The sequence below is a fragment of the Conger conger genome, chromosome 2, assembly GCF_963514075.1.
Source record: "Conger conger chromosome 2, fConCon1.1, whole genome shotgun sequence".
NCBI lineage: Eukaryota > Metazoa > Chordata > Actinopteri > Anguilliformes > Congridae > Conger > Conger conger.
Window position 1 is genome coordinate 8,739,185 of NC_083761.1, and position 23,565 is coordinate 8,762,749.

General features: G+C 41.1%; 1 long non-coding RNA gene and 1 gene segment (V, D, J or C); one reads left to right on the plus strand and one right to left on the minus strand.

Annotated features, from left to right (window-relative positions):
• Positions 1–203: 203 nt before the first annotated feature.
• Positions 204–907, minus strand: LOC133114723 (Ig kappa-b4 chain C region-like). The segment is given in 2 exon segments: positions 204–787; positions 904–907. Coding segments are annotated over 2 exon segments (315 nt in total).
• Positions 908–15,080: 14,173 nt separating this feature from the next.
• LOC133122999 (uncharacterized) lies at positions 15,081–17,425 on the plus strand. Its single transcript, XR_009708173.1, has 3 exons — positions 15,081–15,463; positions 15,959–16,324; positions 16,767–17,425. It is a non-coding gene; the product is annotated as an uncharacterized LOC133122999 (long non-coding RNA).
• The last annotated feature ends 6,140 nt before the right edge of the window (positions 17,426–23,565 follow it).

The window sequence follows — 23,565 nt, forward strand, 5'->3', positions numbered from 1 at the left end:
AGGTACAAAAATATATCTTTTTGTCAATTTACTTAAAGCGATCTATCATTATCATCTCATATTCATTTTTGAGTGTTTTGTAAAAGTATTTTCAGTGCCAAGAATATAATTATGATTTAATCAGAGAAAGGGAACCCCCAAAATCACAGGATCATCAGAAGCACAAACCTCCATTTTTATAATAACTGCCAGAGACACAGTAGTTCTTCAAAGAATCTTTATTATGTCAATGAAATTGATCTAACAGCTATTCTCAAAACCACACAAACACAAATAAGAGCACACGTGTGCATATTTGTTTTAATGAACACAAGCAGAGCACATGAGAGATATTAGCACTGGAAGCTCAGGCTGGAGGAAGGATTCACACACAGGCTCAGCTCAGTGTGACAGCAGTAAGGAGCAGAGAGGCTGAGGGCAGAACAGGGTAAAAACAGTGTGATCAGAGTGTGTGAGCTGGGCCTCCACCCGGCCTACTAAGAACAGTGGGCTCTCCTCAGTGTCTGAGGGGGGGCAGACTGGGAGCCCTTTGTGGCCTCACAGGTCAGTGACCCCGCCTTCATCCAGTCTCCCGCACTGAGAGTCAGCGAGCTGCTCCAGCTGTACAGGCCGTCATTCCCCAGGACCCCCACACTCCCGGCCACGCCCGAGCTCCAGCTGGCGTCGTCCACTTTCCAGCGCAGAGTCCAGTCTGAGGGGAAGCCCTTGTTGGCCAGACACACCAGTGTGGCCTTTCCCTGCTCCAGCTCCACACTGGAGGGGGGCAGGACTGTGAGGGTGGGAACTGTGTCACCTGGGAGACACAGAGAGACATGAGCTCAGAGAGTGGACACACCCCCATGCGCCAATCATTCTGTCCTCACAGCAAGACATGAATGTGACACAGAGACTATCAGGTGTTACTCATTTGCAATGGCTGAAGAGAATGTGTCCTGGTTTGCTTCATCTTGTACAGGATAAAGCACATTGACCTGTTTAAAGGTTCTATCTATTTGCATTCCATTATTATCAGAACCTGCGACTGCACTTTACAATGAAAAATTCATCACCACAAGAAAAACATTTTTTAGTAGTTACAGTTGTATTTTGCTCCACTTTTGCAGCTCCAACTGTCTGATTGTATTGCCATATCCTTCTAATTTATACATTAAAATAATATATTAATCGATAATGGCATTATGCTCTGAAAACCTTCAGAATAAGGTTAATTTGTGTTCCGTCTTATTTACCAAATAAATACGCACTAAATACGACAACAATATAACCTTTTTTTAAAAATGATTAAACAATTCAGCAAAAATGTTCAGTAAATTGACATTTCTCGTTTTTTTAAGACTCAAACCAATGGTGTCGAGCAGCTACGGAACGTTATGACACGACCCTGGGACTAAAGAAGAGAAATGTGTAATGTAATAGTGTTATTCCTCTAATCATACGATCATACGTTATAATTATAAAATGATCAAAAATAAAGTCGAATATGATAAAACGATCAAATTGAATCAGCAGTACAACCATAACGCGTATCAAGCGCGATCTTATTACAATCAAGTAGCCTATGTAAAATAAAGAACTCTTTGACCTCGGAATTTTAAGTTTTAGAATTCAAAATAGTCCGGTTATGACGATGGATAGGCTATATCATCATATTTCATTTAATGTGACGCAAATAACATCTGGCTGCACTTCAAACTGCTACAGAGCCGCTTTGATTCAACCGAATGAACCAATGCGATTCATTTAGTTCTGCACGGAATAAAATTCATTCAGGCTAATTCAAATGATGTTGTTTGAATGTCGGAAAATTGCAGTATATTGAAAAATACAGCAAAAATATCTGAAAGAGAGAAACTTACTTCCAATTGACAGTTTTTTTCCGCTACCGAAAGTGAACCCGAGTGAACAGACTCATTCACCAGCCGTACAAAAACCTCTTGCTCAAAAGACACTGACTTCCTCTGCCTTTACAAGTGCATTCTAACTTAACGTCGCTTTTCAAACGAGTCAACCATTTGCTTAAAAAATGTGTAACATTTTCTTTGATTTTACACATCATACGCAAATATATTCTACTCTACGAAGCGTTTCTGTGGCAAGATTAGAAATCATTTGAAATCAATGAATAATGCAAGGGCGGCCTGTAGTGTAGTGGTCAAGGTAAATGGTAAGGTAAATGACTGGGACAGGCAAGGTTGGTGGTTCGAATACCAGTGGAGCCATAATAAGATCCGCACAGCCTTCGGGCCCTTGAGCAAAGCCCTTAACCCAGCATTGCTCCAGGGGAGGGTTGTCCCCTGCTTAGTCTAATCAACTGCCAAATGCCAATAATGTAATGTAATGTAATGTAATGTAATGTCCCAGCCCTTTATAGACCCCCTGCTGTTCACACATCAGAGCTCCTCTAACTGTGTGTGACAGGATTTGTATAGAGGAAGGGGCTTTGCATACCTGTCCTGCCTCACTGCTCCACACACTTTAAGACCCCCAGAACTGATCAGTGACTGTCCAGTCCTTTCACAGACACTGACACAGGCAGCATTATGATGATGTCAGTCTTTCTCCTGCTGCTGATGCTGGGACTCTTCGCTCAGGGTGAGAAATAATTTTTAATTTTAACTCAGGATTTTGGTCGTACTTTATATCATCTTTGCTGTTTTTTGCTGATACTCCAGCACCATCATAAAAGAGCTGAAACTACCGTCTGATATGCAGTCCTGTCCAATCCTGTGAGCAGCTGTGTGAAAGGGCCTCGTCTATTATTTTTCATTTTAACTCAAGATTTTGGTAGTTCTTTCATCTTTGCTGTTTTTTAACAACATGTGTGTTTTCATAACCATGTCATTATGGTCTAATGTTTTGTTTGACAATACTAATGTGCATTGACATCCATTTCCATGCTTTCTTTTTCAGAATCAATGGCTCAAGTAGTCCTGACTCAGTCTCCATCAGCTCAGGCTGTTCAGCAGGGAGACACTGTCTCTATCAGCTGTACACTGAGTCAGAGTGTTTACAGCAACTACCTCAGCTGGTACCTGCAGAAACCTGGTCAGGCTCCTAAACTTCTGATTTATTATATCTCAACTCGCCAGTCTGGGATTCCTGATCGTTTCAGTGGGAGCGGATCTGGGACTCAGTTTACACTGAAAATCACTGGAGTCCAGGCTGAAGATGCTGGAGATTATTACTGTCAGAGTGCACATTACATCAGTGGTAGCTGGGTGTTCACACAGTGATACAGAGCCGTACAAAAACCTCCCTCAGTCAGACTGCATAGAGACTGCACTGCTGCAGCTGGGACCTACTGCAGGTGCTGAGGGGGGAGGCACTGATCTGTAACACTGAGGGGCTCTGCTCTAAAACACTGAACTACTTTGTGCAATAATAACTCCCATATTCTCAAATATATTACACTTTCTCGAAATGTTAATGTTCGTACATCCAAAGTTTTCTGTTAAAATCCGTCATTATTTTAAAAGAACGAAACACAGTTCAGATAAAAGTATTGGTCAGAATTAATTTGATTCATCTTTTCTAAAAAAAAAGGGGAAAAAAAGGAAAAGGAGCTTGATCAGCACTTTAAAAAGACAAGGAAAATATGCAGCGATTGAACAAAAGACTGAAATTGTAAATGATGGTCACTGTACCAGAGATGGGGTCTTACACTCTTAGCCCATACTTGAAATATGTTGAATGAAATTTTGGTAGATATTAAAGGTTTGGCCAGGGCAAAATCTAAATTCACGTTGATCAATGTTACATTAATACCAATGAGGAGATCCCCATGCATTCTGGGATAATCCATTCCCAATAATCACACAGAATCTTTGGAAATGAATGCAAATAATCAATGAGATAAAATATCTTTGAGACATTAGAGAGATCATTCAGAAAGTCATCAGAGTTCAGGGCCTGAGATTTGGGGTGGTGGGGGGTGTGGGGGCAGGTTGGTGAGGTTACTGGTTGCAGAGAAATGTCTCAGTTCAGCAGTGAATCATAGACTTGTTTATCAGTGTAAGTGCAGCTGAGGCCAGATCTGATCTCCACTGATAAAGAGCACAGGGAGGGAGGAATGCTCTCCCACCCCCAGCAGTGTTCCTCCTGCTCTTTCCCAAACTCCACATTCAGCTCCATGAGATCCACTAACCGCACTTTCACCCTTGGTCATGGAAAAACACTGATACACCAAAATATATTTCTCTCTTTATCTTAGATGTTGGGGCAAGGGGAAGCTTTGGTCATATTTTTTGCCATGTTTTAGCAGGTCTTTTAATGGTTATTGAAGTCTATTTTCTTTATAATTTCAACCAGATTTGTATAGGTAATGAAGGATTGATCTCCCTCCCAAATCGTCCAGAATTCAGAGTTGTTTGGCTGTAGAGAAAAGGTTATGGGTTCTGCTTCCAGAGCTCTCTCTGTCCATACATCACACAAGCTGCCATTACACTCTCCAACCATAAGAGGAAGACAGAGTGCTACTGTTGCTCCTGATGAAAAAGCACTACAGGAATGTAAGAGAGAGGAAACTACAGTCTGCTGTTAAACTCAGACCTGGCCAGTGCTGACTGTTTGAAGCAGCCACACATAGGAGCGCAGAATTGGACACAGAACTGATCAGTCAATCGGCTTGGTTTCAGAATACATTCAGTTCATACACCCCAAAAAATGTATCCCGGCTCTCGATTGACCCCCTGCTGTTCACACATCAGAGCTCTCTCTCACTGTGTGTGACAGGATTTGTATAGAGGAAGGGGCTTTGCATACCTGTCCTGCCTCACTGCTCCACACACTTTAAGACCCCCAGTACTGATCAGTAACTGTCCAGTCCTTTCACAGACACTGACACAGACAGCATTATGATGATGTCAGTCTTTCTACTGCTGCTGATGCTGGGACTCTTTGTTCAGGGTGAGCAAGATTAAAACATTTTAACTTGTGATCTTGGTTAAATTTGACGTTTTATTTTCTGACTTTTCACAAAACAACTCTGTTCTGAACAATGGCATTATTATTTGTTGAATTTTTAGAATATTACCGAATACTACAGAGTGTTTGATAATATTATGTGCATTGACATCCATTTTCTTTTTCAGAAACAATGGCAGATATTATTGTGACTCAGTCTCCATCAGCTCAGGCTGTTCAGCAGGGAGACACTGTTTCTATCAGCTGTAAAGTCAGTCAGCGTGTATACGGTGGCAACAAACTCCACTGGTACCTGCAGAAACCTGGTCAGGCTCCTAAACTTCTGATTTATTATATCTCAACTCGCCAGTCTGGGATTCCTGATCGTTTCAGTGGGAGCGGATCTGGGACTCAGTTTACACTGAAAATCACTGGAGTCCAGGCTGAAGATGCAGGAGATTATTACTGTCAGAGTTTTCACTACCCCAACAGTCAATATGTATTCACACAGTGATACAGAGCCGTACAAAAACCTCCCTCAGTCAGACTGCACAGAGACTGCACTGCTGCAGCTGGGACCTATTGCAGGTGCTGAGGGGGGAGGTACTGATCTGTAACACTGAGGGGCTCTGCTCTGAACTACTTTGTGCAATAATAAACCCAAACCTATCACACTTTCTCTAAATGTGAATGTTAGAACCAAACCATAAAATCCATACGTTTATAAGCAAACATTTGTAATTGAGAGAACAACCTTTACACATGGGAATTGGTCAGAACCAACTTGTTTCATCTTTTCTAAAACATACCAAGAAAGGGCGACTCACTACTTTGTAAACACAAGGAAAAGATGCACAGATTCAGCAAAACAGAAATGGTGAATTGCAATTTAATGATGTTTACTGTACCAGAGATGGGACCCTAGACTCAACACACATGGTGAATATGATGAAAAGAGTGTTTGTACTTTTCAGAGGATTACCAGGAGTACGTCATCCAAAAATTTAGGATCTAAAGAAGGTTTTTTTTTCACTTTGATGAATGTTACATGAATATTAATGAACAGTTCCTGAGGCCTTCTGGGATAATTCACTCCCTGAACAGGATGAACAGCCCTCCATCACAATGGCTCTGCATCTGAGTGAGTGAACTGCAGTGTGGGAAAAGAAACAGAAAAATTAGGACAACAGAAAAAAATCACTGTTGAAAATATGATGGGAAAACATTCTAGTGCCTTCTACAATTAGCCCAGTATTCCCTGTGTTAACACAAGGCTCTCATTCTACTCATCTGAAAACTATAATGTCAAATATAAAGAAAGTATCTGTTCATGGTGACAAATGGGAAATAAACACCATAATACTGTTAGTTCTTAGCTCACATTTCAGATGGATTCCATTTGAATCATTCTCAGGGCACTGACTTCCTGATCTCTCATAGAACTTCTTCTATCAGAACACCCAACATGGGAATGTATTAATAAACACATTTTAACAAACATTAGTACAAATGCAGTCACATTTCAGCAGTAACAAGGATATGAAAGAGTAATATATTTTCAGCAAAGCTTCAATTAATACCCACTGCTGTTCACACATCAGAGTTCCTCTAACTGTGTGTGAGAGGATTTGTATTTTACCACCACTTCATCCCTTCTTGACCATGTACACAGTTAAATGCCAGAAACTGTTATTTCCACATTTGAATGTTTGACAGATTAAAAGAAGCATTGAATAGTACACGTGTCCCAGCCCTCTATAGACCCACTGCTGTTCACACATCAGAGCACCTCTCACTGTGTGACAGGATTTGTATAGAGGAAGGGGCTTTGCATACCTGTCCTGCCTCACTGCTCCACACATTTTAAGACCCCCAGTACTGATCAGTGACTGTCCAGTCCTTTCACAGACACTGACAAAGGCAGCATTATGATGATGTCAGTCTTTCTACTGCTGCTGATGCTGGGACTCTTTGTTCAGGGTGAGCAAGATTCAAACATTTTAACTTGTGATTTTCGTTTAAAAAATTTTTTGCCTACTTTTCACTGTACAACAAGTTTCACAACATTGCCATTATTGGATATTCAAATATGCCAGAATATGACACAGTGTCTGAAAATATGAATGTCCAATGACCTACATTTCTCCGGTTTCTTTTTCAGAATCAATGGCAGATATAGTTGTGACTCAGTCTCCATCAGCTCAAGCTGTTCAGCTGGGAGACACTGTCTCTATCAGCTGTACAGTCAGTCAGAGTGTGCACGGTGGCGTCTACCTCAGCTGGTACCTGCAGAAACCTGGTCAGGCTCCTAAACTTCTGATATATCTCGCCACAACTCGCCAGTCTGGGATTCCTGATCGTTTCAGTGGGAGTGGATCTGGGACCCAGTTTACACTGAAAATCACTGGAGTCCAGGCTGAAGATGCTGGAGATTATTACTGTCAGAGTGCACATTACATCAGTGGTAGCTGGGTGTTCACACAGTGATACAGAGCCGTACAAAAACCTCCCTCAGTCAGACTGCATAGAGACTGCACTGCTGCAGCTGGGACCTACTGCAGATGCTGAGGGGGGAGGCACTGATCTGTAACACTGAGGGGCTCTGCTCTAAAACACTGAACTACTTTGTGCAATAATAACTCCCATATTCTGAAATTTATTCCACTTTCTCGAAATGTTAATGTTCGTACATCCAAAGTTTTCTGTTAAAATCTGTCATTATTTTAAAAGAATGAAACACAGTTCAGATAAAAGTATTGGTCAGAATTCATTTGATTCATCTTTTCTAAAAAAAAAAAAAAAAAAGGAAAAGGAGCTTGATCAGCACTTTAAAAAGAGAAGGAAAATATGCAGAGATTGAACAAAACACTGAAATTGTAAATGATGGTCACTGTACCAGAGATGGGGTCTTACACTCTTAGCCCAGACTTGAAATATGTTGAATGAAATTTTGGTAGATATTAAAGGTTTGGCCAGGGCAAAGTCTAAATTCACGTTGATCAATGTTACATTAATACCGATGAGGAGATCGCCATGCATTCTGGGATAATCCATTCCCAATAATCACACAGAATCTTTGGAAATGAATGCAAATAATCAATGAGATAAAATATCTTTGAGACATTAGAGAGATCATTCAGAAAGTCATCAGAGTTCAGGGCCTGAGATTTGGGGTGGTGGGGGGTGTGGGCACATTTGTGAGGTTACTGGTTGCAGAGAAATGTCTCAGTTCAGCAGTGAATCATAGACTTGTTTATCAGTGTAAGTGCAGCTGAGGCCAGATCTGATCTCCACTGATAAAGAGCACAGGGAGGGAGGAATGCTCTCCCACCCCCAGCAGTGTTCCTCCTGCTCTTTCCCAAACTCCACATTCAGCTCCATGAGCTCCACTAACCGCACTTTCACCCTTAGTCGTGGAAAAACACTGATACACCAAAAGACATTTCTCTCTTTCTTTATTTTAGATGTTGGGGTAAGGGAAAGCATTGTCCTTTGTTGTAGCCATGATTTAGGAGGCACTTTCATGGTCATGGAAGACTAATCTCAGTGTCATATTTGAATAAGTAATGCAGGATTGACCTGTCCCCCAAATCCTCCAGAATTCAGTGTTGTTTGATAGTAGAGGAACCACTATGGGTTCTGCTTCCAGAGCTCTCTCTCCATACACCACACAAGCTGCCATTACACTCTCCAACCACAGGAGGGAGACAGTGTGCTACAGTTGCTCCTGATGTAAAAGCACTGCAGTATAATCAGAGAGAGGAAACTACAGTCTGGTGTTAAACTCAGACCTGGCCAGTGCTGACTGTTTGAAGCAGCCACACAACGGAGAGCAGAATTGGATACAGAACTGATCAGTGGGAGGGTGTCAATCGGCTCAGTTTCAGAATACATTCAGTTCATACACCCCAAAAAATATGTCCCGGCCCTCGATTGACCCACTGCTGTTCACACATCAGAGCTCCTCTCACTGTGTGTGACAGGATTTGTATAGAGGAAGGGGCTTTGCATACCTGTCCTGCCTCACTGCTCCACACACTTTAAGACCCCCAGTACTGATCAGTGACTGTCCAGTCCTTTCACAGACACTGACAAGGACAGAATTATGATGATGTCAGTCTTTCTACTGCTGCTGATGCTGGGACTGTTTGTACAGGGTAAGGTACTCAGATCTCATTGAAATGAAACACATTTTTTTTTATTGACTTTTTTTGAAATTTTTCTTTTTTTTTTCATAAAAAAATAAATCAAGAAATATTTATATCCTAACATTGCTTTCCATGTTTCCTTTTCAGAATCAATGGCAGAAATCGTCCTGACTCAGTCTCCATCAGCTCAGGCTGTTCAGCAGGGAGACACTGTCTCTATCAGCTGTAGAGCCAGTCAGGGGGTTGACAACTGCTACAATACCAACAATAACCAGGACTGTCTCTCCTGGTACCTTCAGAAACCTGGTCAGGCTCCTAAACTTCTGATTAATGGCATCACAAGAAGGCAGTCTGGGATTCCTGATCGTTTCAGTGGGAGTGGATCTGGGACTCAGTTTACACTGAAGATCACTGGAGTCCAGGCTGAAGATGCAGGAGATTATTATTGTCAGAGTTACCACTACATCAACAGTAAAAATGTGTTCACACAGTGTTACAGAGCCGTACAAAAACCTCCCTCAGTCAGACTGCACAGAGACTGCACTGCTGCAGCTGGGACCTACTGCAGGTGCTGAGGGGGGAGGCACTGATCTGGGACAGCAATACTGCACTCAGGGCTGTAGGGGGCGACAATGACTTCCAGCCCTTCAATTTTCTAAAAGGGGATATTTACACATTTTACATTACATTTACATTTTTGTCATTTGGCAGACACTTTTAATCCAAAGCAATTGACAAGTGAATAGATTTACAAAGGTTAAAAGCATCAAATCCATAACTAGCAAAAGATGCATGAAGAGCTGAAAATATTTGTTTTTTTGGGTTACGGTTAGACAAGAGGGACATCGGAAGTGGGGGAGGAAATCAGGAGGAAGGACTAAGGTATAGTCTGAAAAAGTGTGTTTTTAGCCTGCGACAAAATATGGGGAGGGATTCTACTGTCCTGACAGTGGTAGGCAAGTCATTCCACCACTGATGCAGCAGAACGGAAAACAGGCACCACCATGCAGCTCGACCATCTGATGCTCGTAGTGACGGAACCTTCAAGTGACCAAAGCTGGCAGATCGGAGTGGTCTTGTTGTGGTGTAGGGAGCAATGAAAGATTGGATTGAAAACGGGGCAGTCCCCTTAGCAGCCTGGAATGCCAACACTAGCGCCTTGAAGCGGATGTGTGCGGCAATAGGAAGATAGTGGAGGCCAATGAGGAGCGGGGTGACATGAGCCAACCTGGGCTGACTGGTGGTGGAATTCTGGACCAGCTGGAGGGGCTTGATGGCACAAGCTGGGAGACCAGCCAGGAGGGAGTTGCAGTAATCCAGAAGGGAGATGATGAGCACCTGGACTAGGAGCTGGGTGGCTTTCTCCATCAGGAGATGCCGGATACGGCGTATATTGTAGAGGGAGAACCTGCAGGTTCTGGCAATGGAGGACACACGTGGAGCGAGAGTGATGTGGGTCTCAAGAGTCACCCCAAGATTCTTGGCCATATGGCAGGAGGAAACTGCAAAGTCCTCCACAATCAGTGAGAGGGAAATTGTCGGAGAGGATTTGGCAGGGATGTAGAGAAGCTCAGTCTTGCCAAGGTTAATCTTCCTGTAGTGGGAAGTCATACACACAGAGATATCAGCAAAGCAGGCAGAGATCTGTATGGTGACCGAGATATTTGGAGGGAAGGAAAGAAAGAGTTGAGTGTCATCAGCATAAGAATGGTAAGAAAAGCCATGAGATAACAGAACCAAGAGACATGGTGTAAAGAGACAAGAGGAGAGGACCAGGAACTGAGGCCTATGGGACCTCCAAGACACCTGGTAGGAACGACCAGAGAGGTAGGAAAAAAACCATGCAAGTGCAGATCCTGTGACACCCATCCCAGTCAGCGATGAGAGCAGAATCTCATGGATCTCAAAATATCAAAGAGACACAAACAGACGTATCTCATTCAAATCATGAATTTCAGTACAGCACCCAAACTGGGATATGTCACCAGGTTGAAGTGTTGAAGGCATTAGTGCAAATCTGTTCACTTCATTGTTTTAATTGTAATGAATGCCCTCGGTGCTGACATTGATGTATCAGAGGTAAAAGAATGAACAAAACCCAACCCCCAGACATGAAATCTCTAATCTGAAACTGATGCTAGAGCATGTGTGAGGTACAGCCCCCTCCCTTTCTCACCTCACTACAGAAATGAGCCCTCCTCCTCCTCATGTTCTAACAGCTGTCTCATGGCTGGGTATTTTGGGCTGAGAAACTGTGAGCAGTGGGGGTGAAACTCAGATTTGCATGTGCAGGGCGGGGCAGGCTGGTTCTGCTGTCCCTCAGTGGGACTGACTCAATCTCAGAATAGAGCAGCACTGTGGCCAGGTGTCTGGGCCGTCCCCAGGGGGTTAGTGTGAGCTGAGCACACATCCTGCTGTACAGAAGTGCTCTGAGCACACTGCACACATCACTGCTCCTCTCAGCAGGCCTCCAGAGCTGGGGTATTTCTTATAGATCATGTGCTTATTATCATTTTATTTGGACAAAGCAATCCATGTAATTATTATAGTATTTTCAAAGAAATGAACACCCAGCATGCATTTCTGTGTGGTTTCTCCAGACACTTATGTCAGCAACACTACATATCTGGAAATTAATATGAATGAATGAATGAATTAATTAATGGATGAATGATATAAAAATATCTATTCTTTGACAATTTACTTCTATCATTTTCATCTCGTATTCATTTTTGAGTGTTTTGTAAAAGTATTTTCAGTGCCAAGAATATAATTATGATTTAATCAGAGAAAGGGAACCCCCAAAACCACAGGATCATCAGAAGCACAAACCTCCATTTTTATAATAACTGCCAGAGACACAGTAGTTCTTCAAAGAATCTTTATTATGTCAATGAAATTGATCTAACAGCTATTCTCAAAACCACACAAACACAAATAAGAGCACACGTGTGCATATTTGTTTTAACACAAGCAGAGCATATGTGAGATATTAGCACTGGAAGCTCAGGCTGGAGGAAGGATTCACACACAGGCTCAGCTCAGTGTGACAGCAGTAAGGAGCAGAGAGGCTGAGGGCAGAACAGGGTAAAAACAGTGTGATCAGAGTGTGTGAGCTGGGCCTCCACCCGGCCTACTAAGAACAGTGGGCTCTCCTCAGTGTCTGAGGGGGGGCAGACTGGGAGCCCTTTGTGGCCTCACAGGTCAGTGACCCCGCCTTCTTCCAGTCTCCCGCACTGAGAGTCAGCGAGCTGCTCCAGCTGTACAGGCCGTCATTCCCCAGGACCCCCACACTCCCGGCCACGCCCGAGCTCCAGCTGGCGTCGTCCACTTTCCAGCGCAGAGTCCAGTCTGAGGGGAAGCCCTTGTTGGCCAGACACACCAGTGTGGCCTTTCCCTGCTCCAGCTCCACACTGGAGGGGGGCAGGACTGTGAGGGTGGGAACTGTGTCACCTGGGAGACACAGAGAGACATGAGCTCAGAGAGTGGACACACCCCCATGCGCCAATCATTCTGTCCTTACAGCAAGACAGGAATGTGACACAGAGAATATCAGGTGTTACTTATTTGCAATGGCTGAAGAGAATGTGTCCTGGTTTGCTTCATCTTGTACAGGATAAAGCACATTCACATGTTTAAAGGTTCTATCTATTTGCATTCCATTATTATCAGAACCTGTGACTGCACTTTACAATGAAAAATTAATCACCACAACAACATTTTTTTTTGAGTAGTTACAGTTGTATTTTGCTCCACTTTTGCAGCTCCAACTGTCTGATTGTATTGCCATATCCTTATAATTTATACTTTAAAAATATATATTAATCGATAATGACATTTTGCTCTGAAAACAAGGTTCATTTGTGCTCCGTCTCATTTACCAAATAAATACGCACTAAATACGACAACAATATAACCTTCATCTTCTTCTTTTTTATTTTTTTTTAATGATTAACCAATTCAGCAAAAATGTTCAGTAAATTGACATTTCTCGTTTTTTTAAAGACTCAAACCAATGGTGTCGAGTAGCTACGGAACGTTATGACACGAGCCTGGGACTAAAAAAACATGTAATGTAATAGACGTGTTATTCATCTAATAATACGATCATACGTTATAATTATACAATTATCAAAAATAAAGTCGAATATGATAAAACGATCAAATTGAATCAGCAAAACAACCATAACGCGTAACAAGCGCGATCTTCAATCAAGTAGCCTATGTAAAATAAATAACTATTTGACTTCGTAATTTTAAGTTTTAGAATTCAAAATAGTCCGGTCATGATGATGGAGAGGCTATATCATCATATTTCATTTAATGTGACGCAAATAACATCTGGCTGCACTTCAAACTGCTACAGAGCCGCTTTGATTCAACCGAATGAACCAATGCAATTAATTTAGTTCTGCACGGAATAAAATTCATTCAGGACTGTATTCTGAACATCAACGCGATAGCTACAAACACTGTTTGAATCTAGTGAGCTAGTTTAAATTGCCAAGCTTATTCAAATAATCTTGTTTGAACGTCGGGAAATTGCAGTATATTAAAAAATACAGCAAAAATATCGATACGGACGTATCTGAAAGAGAGATTACTCACTTCCAATTGACAGTTTTTTTCCGCCACCGAAAGTGAACCCGAGTGAAGAGACTCATTCACCAGCCGTACAAAAACCTCTTGCTCAAAAGACACTGCTTTTTCTAGTGCATTCTAACTTAACGTCGCTTTTCAAACGAGTCAATCATTTGCTTGAAAAATGTGTAACATTTTTTTAGATTTTACGCATCATAAGCAAATATATTCTACTCTACGAAGCGTTTCTTTGGCGAGATTAGAAATCATTTGAAATCAATGGTTAATCTTGCAAGGATTCCTGTTATTTAAGCATCGCGAGAATTATTACAATTTTGATGGACGACATCTAACATCGTAAAATGACAATATATTGAAAAAGAAAACACAAACAACGACATGGATGTATCTGAAATAGAAATTACTTACGTCCAATTGACAATTTTGTTCCGCTACCGAAAGTGTACCACAGTGATACAGACTCATTCACCGGCCGTACAAAAACCTCTCAATCAAGACACACAGCCGTCCTGTGCCTTTTTCATTCTGACTTAACGCAGATTTTGAGTCAACCGTTTATAATGTGTAACAGCACACCATTAACTATTTATGTAGGCCAGGCATATGCTACACAAATGTATCTTACTCTCTTGAGCTTTTCAAATTCATGTTGTTTTTATGTTTATTTTAACGACTGACTCGGTTGTAATAAGATAGAAATATACAATGCTAGCAATTCGCAAAACCTAAAATGCATGTAGGCAATAACAACTGATCGAATTTCCAACTCTTTCCTGAAAATCCTGAAAAGTCTTATTGTGTAGAAACTGAAAGGTTGGTCCCGCCACCGAAAGTCCACCACAGTGGTTGAGTCTGATTAACTGGCTGTTTAAAAACCTGCCAGTTGTACAGATGGTTGATCCGACCGACTGTGCAGTGTTCGTAAGTCCCCTGCTGGACAATTGTGAAACGACCGTTAAGATGATATTCAGAAAGCTGATCAAGAAGTGGATACAGGGTTCTCCTCATTAATTCAACATCTGTTTTTATCTTTGACCTAAACGAAGATGAAATAATTATTTTATTTCTTCATCAAAGTGAATTTGGCAAGTGTTGAGTTTACAAACTGCATATAAATGTGAGCCAATGCTGAGTAACACAGTGTCTGATGCATTATTCAGAACACTACCAACTCCTGAACATAGATATCTTAGTGGCGCTGAAACAGTTAGACATCGATAGCATTACACCCTGTGATGAACAGGAATAACACACATGTTGGGATCTTTATACAGTGAGTGTAACTGAGAGGCAGCAGAGGAAAAGCAACAGCAGAGATAAAATTAGGCCTTGTGGGTGTATTTGATGACCAGAAAAGTCAGGCAGTTAGGAAAAATAAAAACGGTTTATGTTTATCTGTGTTTATCACATAGGTCTCTCACACTGCAAACCCCAACAGTTATACTAACTTACAAATATCATCAATGTAGTACTTAAAACCTGATATTTAGTTAACCAAACTCTAAACTGTTGTGTTCTGTCAATGACTAATGAGGTTTTAATTTTATTGGAATATAATTCTTTGAGTAAACATTGCACCGCTACATAATAATTTTGAGTATCCAGTCGTACGTAGCGTCTGATGTCATCAACGTCTTTCTAGGCTTTCAGAAAAATCAAGATGGCTAACCTCGAGCGGGCATGAGAGATTTTCGAGCATAACGGATAAGAATATTAACATATTTTTGCATGTACCTGCAAGTCTCATCATCGAGTCAAGCGATCATTTTCATAAGTTTTGTCCTGCTTTTTGTTATAAGCGTTCTCATTTGGTAAGTAAGTCGATTTCTTTTTTCTGTACCGTTGACCGTTTGCTAGCTTAGCTATCTGTGGGTAACGGCTCGCTAGCGAAGTATCCATGGTAGATAAATTTAACATAGCTTTTAGTTTGTATTGTTTCCACCTAGGTGACTATAGATGAGCAGGTGTAAGTGTTAAAGTAAACGTAGTGAGCATGACAACCGTGTAATGCACTAATATGTTCGGGTCACAGCATTATCTGAAATGAATGTGAAAAATACAGCAGGTTGGTAGACACTACTAGCCGTACCCATTTTTGATATGTGCGATTGTCATGAGAAAGAAGTAATGAGAAGTCGACAATTAGCCTAGAGTTAGATATGAAGTTAATTTATGCATAACCACAGATTTACAGCATAGACAACGTTGCTACGTGATAGTAAATGAGCATGACTGATTATGCTTGTGATAAATGTCCAACAAATAATGTATGAAGCTTATATTTATGTTTTTGTTCTCTCTCTTAGGCTCAAGTGGAGGCCAAGAGGTGTGTCATTTCAATCTGCATTGAAATGGTCCTGGTTTGGTTATTTCATCAAAAAACTTCCAAAAGTGTGCAAATTTTGTTAGAAAACCAAAACTTCCAGAGGGCGAGCCAATACTTTCATCCATGACTGTATCGCTTGTTTGATTACCTTCCTGTACATCTAGGGATCATTGTCGGTAGGGCCTAGACTGCAGTGAACAAGTGGGGAAATATTTCTACAATTATTATCATTTTTGATTTGTTAATCAAGGAGGAACATGATGTCAACATGAGACTCACTTTGTCCCTTTGTGCACTTCCTGTCTACCTACGTGAGGATGATTCTGAGTTCTTCAAGACCTGCAATGTAAGCACTATTAATATAAAATAATACTAACATAAAAACAAACTTGAATGTGTGCAAATTAAAGTCATTAGTGGATGTAATCATTTGTTCCTTTTGATGAATGGAAATAACCTAAAGGTCACAGCACTTTTAGAATTTCTGACATGGATTTCTTCTATAAGGATAGAAGTCATGCATACTGTTGCAGCCTCATGGTACTGTAGCTTCTACAGAATCTGAATGTTACGTGATTATCACTTTAGAAAAGATTCATGACGCATCCAGTAATGACAGGAAAAAAGATTACTACCACCATTAACCTTCAATATACTGTACCATGTGACACATGGTCACATGTGAGTGATGCAGAAAAACAGAAGGGAGCCACAGTGAGTACATATAGTTTATGACTTGTGATCTTGCTTCTAGAACACCTGATAATTGCATTGATTATGTTTTGCAGCAAGAAGAGGAGCAAGATATCAGCGCTGCTCCTGTTGCTCTCCTCACATCTGGGGCGGGCACCTTCAGTGCCGAGAAGTGGTTGTAGTCTTCGTTGTGGTTGAGGGGGAGGTTGTTTTGAGGGATCTTCCAAGGTTTGCTGAAGCATTTATATTGTTTGGCCTCATTTATGCTTTCAATTTGGAGTATCCAAAGAAACTCATCCACACATTCACGTTCATTCGGAAAATACAGATGTGTCTGGAGAACAAACCACTGAAACCATCCCTACTGAATTTGAAAAATGATTTGTTGAACTAAACAGAAAGCTTCAGTGTAATTATACATAAAGGCTCCATACATTCTTGTGCTCATACAGAAGGCTTGTTTTTTTGTTTTTTTTTTCAAAGGAGCGGCCCACATGTAAATGTTAACATTGGCCTGCTTGTTACAGGAAGCCTGTAAATGTTTTTTAGGTGAATTTAAAATTATGTAGTTGTTTGATGTGTCAGGGGATGAACAAAAAGATTTTTGAGGGTTAATTTTCTACCATCCAACATGTTCAGTTTGGTGTTGTTAAAAAGCTGTCACTTTGTTGTCATGCATAGGGGGTTCAGCCATTGATAATGATTGTGAGCACCTTTGGAAATGCTTTGTCAATGCCATAAACTTGTTATGTGTGTATCACGTATTGCTTTCTAGTCAACTGTTAAGGCAGACACTCTGCTCATTGAGGGCAAAGTGCCCATGTTTTCATTCTGATCTGAAATATTCTGCTAAAAGTTAATGTCTGAAATGGCAGGTTGTTTTACAACTTAATAAATAACTTGTATTGTATCAATGTATTCTTTTCAGAATTTAGATTAAGTTTAAAGTTTTAAAGTTTAGTTCTATTAATCATGTAGAATTACTATCTATTCATGTTTAATCTTTTGAGTAGCTTTAAGTTGTGTAAAGTTAAATTTATTAGTCAGCGTATGTTGGTCCAGGCTGAAGATGCAGGAGATTATTACTGTCAGAGTGCACATCACATCAGTGGTAGCTGGGTTTTCACACAGTGATACAGAGCCATACAAAAACCTCCCTCAGTCAGACTGCACAGAGGCTGCACTGCTGTAGCTGGGACCTACTGCAGGTGCTGAGGGGGGAGGCACTGATCTGTAACACTGAAGGGCTCTGCTCTGAACTACTTTGTGCAATAACTCTCCTATTCCCAAACCTAACACACTTTCTCTCAATGTGAATGTTAGAACCAAACCATAAAATCCATACATTTATAAGCGAACATTTGTAATTGAGAGAACAGCCTTTACACATGGGAATTGGTCAGAACCAACTTGTTTCATCTTTTCTAAAACATACCAAGAAAGGGCGACTCGCTACTTTGTAAACACAAGGAAAAGATGCAAAGATTCAGCAAAACAGAAATGGTGAATTGCAATTTAATGATGTTTACTGTACCAGAGATGGGACCCTAGACTCAACACACATGGTGAATATGTTGAAAAGAGTGTTTGTACTTTTCAGAGGAGTACGTCATCCAGTAATTTAGGATCTAAAGAAGGTTTTTTTTTTTCACTTTGATCAATGTTACATTGACATTAATGAACAGTTCCTGAGGCATTCTGGGATAATTCACTCCCTGAACAGGATGTACAGCCCTACATCACAATGGCTCTGCATCTGAGTGAGTGAACTGCAGTGTGGGAGAAGAAACAGAAAAAATTAGGGAAACAGAAAAAATTAGGACAACAGAAAAAAATCGCCGTTGAAAATATGACGGGAAAACGTTCCAGTGCCTTCTACAGTTAGCCCAGTATTCCCTGTGTTAACACGAGGCTCTCATTCTACTCATCTGAAAACTACAATGTTAAATATAAAGAAAGTATCTGTTCATGGTGACAAATGGGAAATAAACACCATAATACTCTTAGTTCTTAGATCACATTTCAGAGGGATTACATTTGGATCTTTCTCGGGGCACTGACTTCCTGATCTCTCATAGTACTACTTCTATCAGAACACCCAACATGGGAGTGTATTAATAAACACATTTTAACAAACATTAGTACAAATGCAGTCACATTTCACCAGTAACAAGGATATGAAAGTGAAATATTATTTCAGCAAAGCTACCATTAATACCCACTGCTGTTCACACATCAGAGCTCCTCTAACTGTGTGTGACAGGATTTGTATAGAGGAAGGGGCTTTGCATTCCTGTCCTGCCTCACTGCTCCACACACTTTAAGACCTCCAGTACTGATCAGTGACTGTCCAGTCCTTTCACAGACACTGACACAGGCAGCATTATGATGATGTCAGTCTTTCTACTGCTGCTGATGCTGGGACTCTTTGCTCAGGGTGAGAAATTATTTTTCATTTTAACTCAGGATTTTGGTAGTATTTTATATCATCTTTGTTGTTTTTTAACAACAAGTGTGTTTTCAAAATCGTGTCATTATGGTCAAATGTTTTGTTTGACAATACTAATGTGCATTGACATCCATTTCCATGCAAATATTTTTGATTTCATTAACTGATTTTTCACAATACAACTCTTCACAACTGTGCCAATGTCTATTCAAATATGCCAGAATATGACACAGCGTTTGGAAATTAATTAATGTCCACTGATCTACATTTCTTTGTTTTCTTTTTCAGAATCAATGGCAGATATAGTTGTGACTCAGTCTCCATCAGCTCAGGCTGTTCAGCAGGGAGACGCTGTCTCTATCAGCTGTACAGTCAGTCAGAGTGTTCACTACCACTCAAGCACTGGCCACAATCTCCTCTGGTACCTGCAGAAACCTGATCAGGCTCCTAAACTTCTGATATATCTCGCCACAACTCGCCAGTCTGGGATTCCTGTTCGTTTCAGTGGGAGTGGATGTGGGACTCAGTTTACACTGAAAATCACTGGAGTCCAGGCTGAAGATGTAGGAGATTATTACTGTAAGAGTTTACATTACATCAGTGGTAGCTGGGTGTTCACACAGTGATACAGAGCCGTACAAAAACCTCCCTCAGTCAGACTGCACAGAGAGTGCACTGCTGCACTGGGACCTACTGCAGGTGCTGAGGGGGAGGCACTGATCTGGAACACTGAGGGCCTCTGCTCTAAAACACGGACACTGAACTATTTTGTACAATAACTCTCATATTCTCAAACCAAAACATGTTTGCTAAATGTTAATGTTGGCACATCCAATGCTTTCTCTTAAAATCCGTTATTATTTCATAAGCAAAAATATGACATTGAAAGGAACACACTCATGACAGTGAATTGGTCAGAATCAATTCACTCCGTATTTTCTAAAACAAAAAAAGGAACGGGGACTCTATCACCATTTTGTAAACACAAGGAAAATATGCAGAGATTGAACAAAAGACTGAAATTGTGAATTATGGTCACTGTACCAGAGATGGGGTCTTAGACTCTTAGCCCACCCATGAAATATGTTCAAAGGGATGTTTGTACATATTCGAGGTTTGACCAGGGCTATATCATAATTTTAGTTTTTTCTCTTTCTTTATCTTACATGTAGGGGTAAGGGAAAGCATTAAGCATTGTTATTTGCTGTAGCCAGGATTTAGGAGGCACTTTCATGGTTTTTGAAGATTATGTTCAGTGAAATTTTGATTAAGTAATGCAGGATTGATCTGCCCCCCAAAATCCTCCAGAATTCAGTGTTATTTGACTGTAGAGGAACCACTATGGGTTCTGCTTCCTGAGCTCTCTCCCTCCGTACACCATACAAGCTGCCATTACACTCTCAAACCACAGGAGCGAGACAGAGAGCTACTGCTGCTCCTGATCCAAAAGCACTACATTATAATCAGAGAGAGGAAACTGCAGCCTGGTGTTAAACCCCGACCTGGCCAGTGCTGACTGTTTGAAGCAGCCCCGCAAGGGAGCGCAGAATTGGCCACAGAACTGATCAGTGGGAGGGTGTCAATCGCCTCGGTTTCCCCTGTCTGATCACACAAGAGCCTTTCTTCTGCTCACCTGCAGTCTGTCTGCAGGCTGCCTGTATTAGCTGAACAGGATGAACAGCCCTCCATCACAATGGCTCTGCATCTGAGTGAGTGAACTGCAGTGTGGGAAAAGAAGGGGCTGCTGGGAGAATGTGCTGTATGGGAGAAGCAGCTTTTCAGTGCTCTCCCCAAGTGATGCAGGACATTGCAGAAATAACTTTTGTTGATAAATATGATCCAACATACTAAATGAGGACAACAGAAAAAAATCACTGATGAAAATATGTTGGAAATACTTCCAAAGCTGGACTGGAGAAAATGTCAGAGTTATCAGAGAGATGAAGTAGAAAGTGTCCTTCTACAGTTAGCCAAGTATTCCCTCTTTTAACGCAAGGTTTCTCATTCTAATAATCTGAAAGTGTCAAATGTTATGGAAGGACTAGCTCATGGTGACAAAACACTCACCATTATATTGTGTTACTTCAAATTTGAATCCTTGCCTGTTCATGTGTGATAACACTGACTTTCTTATTTCTAATAGTGAAACCTCCATCAGTACTCACACCAAAGTTAATTTGAAACATTCATCAGACACACATTTTTCACAATCTTAGTCCCCTGTGACCAATGACACAGCACTAATAGTGCAATCCAATTTCAGAAAGTTGTATTTACTTGTTTATAAGTTTATTTATTGTAGCCACTTTGGGGGCACACTACACTGGATGTGTCAGGTATTCACATGAGGTGGTGGGTGCATATTAGGTCAGGTGATCACAGGTAAGGGGACAAGGTGTGTGAATGGTGAAGAGATACGGTTCTTAGCGTTCTCGGAGACGAACACACACAGGAGCAACAGCCGCTAACACACAGCTACAGCATCCAGCACAGCAACATTCAATCACCAGCACCGGTAACGTAAACATATCTGTGAACAAGAGGATTGGACTAAATGGAAACACCACTCAATCGGAATTATTGTCTGGATATCTGTTTGTTTTTTGGACACGGAAGGAATACTTATCCATCCACTAATAGGGCAGCCTCAACACACACATTTTTTTTTCTGGTTAAAGACAGCAGTGAATAGTGCACTTGTCCCAGCCCTGGATAGACCCCCTGCTGTTCACACATCAGAGCTCCTCTAACTGTGTGTGACAGGATTTGTATAGAGGAAGGGGCTTTGCATATCTGTCCTGCCTCACTGCTCCACACACTTTAAGACACCCAGTACTGATCAGTGACTGTCCAGTCCTTTCACAGACACTGACACAGGCAGCATTATGATGATGTCAGTCTTTCTACTGCTGCTGATGCTGGGACTCTTTGTTCAGGGTGAGCAAGATTGAAACATTTTAATTTGTCATTTTGGTTCTAAATTTTATTTGCCTACTTTTCCCAGTACAAAGTTTCACAAAAGTGCCATTATTGTACATTCAAATATGCCAGAATATGACACAGCGTTTGGAAATTAATTAATTTCCACTGACCTACATTTCTTTATTTTCTTTTTCAGAATCAATGGCAGATATAGTTGTGACTCAGTCTCCATCAGCTCAGGCTGTTCAGCAGGGAGACACTGTCTCTATCAGCTGTACAGTCAGTCAGAGTGTCTACAGTGGCAACTACCTCAGCTGGTACCTGCACAAACCTGGTCAGGCTCCTAAGCTTCTGATTTATTATTCTACAACTCGCCAGTCTGGGATTCCTGATCGTTTCAGTGGGAGTGGATCTGGGACACAGTTTACACTGAAAATCACTGGAGTCCAGGCTGAAGATGCTGGAGATTATTACTGTCAAAGTTTTCACTACCCCAACAGTCAACATGTGTTCACACAGTGATACAGAGCCGTACAAAAACCTCCCTCAGTCAGACTGCACAGAGACTGCACTGCTGCAGCTGGGACCTACTGCAGGTGCTGAGGGGGGAGGCACTGATCTGTTACACTGAAGGGCTCTGCTCTGAACTACTTTTTGCAATAATAACTCTCCTATTCTCAAACCTAACACACTTTCTCTAAATGTGAATGTTAGAACCAAACCATAAAATCCATACATTTATAAGCAAACATTTTTAATTGAGAGAACAGCCTTTACACATGGGAATTGGTCAGAACCAACTTGTTTCATCTTTTCTAAAACATACAAAGAAAGGGCGACTCACCACTTTGTAAATACAAGGAAAAGATGCACAGATTCAACAAAAAACAGAAATGGTGAATTGCAATTTAATTATGTTTACCGTACCAGAGATGGGACCCTAGACTCAACACACATGGTGAATATGTTGAAGAGAGTGTTTGTACTTTTCAGAGGATTACCAGGAGTATGTCATCCAGTAATTTAGGATCTAAACAAGGTTTTTTTTTTCACTTTGATGAATGTTACGTTAATATTAATGAGCAGATCCTGAGGCATTCTGGGATAATTCACTCCTTGAACAGGATGAACAGCCCTCCATCACAATGGCTCTGCATCTGAGTGAGTGAACTGCAGTGTGGGAGAAGAAGGGGTTGCTGGGAGAATGTGCTGTATGGGAGAAGCAGCTTTTCAGTGCTCTCACCAAGTGATGGAGGACATTGCAGAAATGACATTTTCTGATGAATATGATCGAACATAAAAAATTAGGACAACAGAAAAAAATCACTGTTGAAAATATGACGGGAAAATGTTCCAGTGGCTTCTACAGTTAGTCCAGTATTCCCTGTGTTAACACAAGGCTCTCAATCTACTCATCTGAAAACTACAGTGTCAAATATAAAGAAAGTATCTGTTCATGGTGACAAGTGGGAAATAAACACCATAATACAGTTAGTTCTGAGATCACATTTCAGATGGATGGC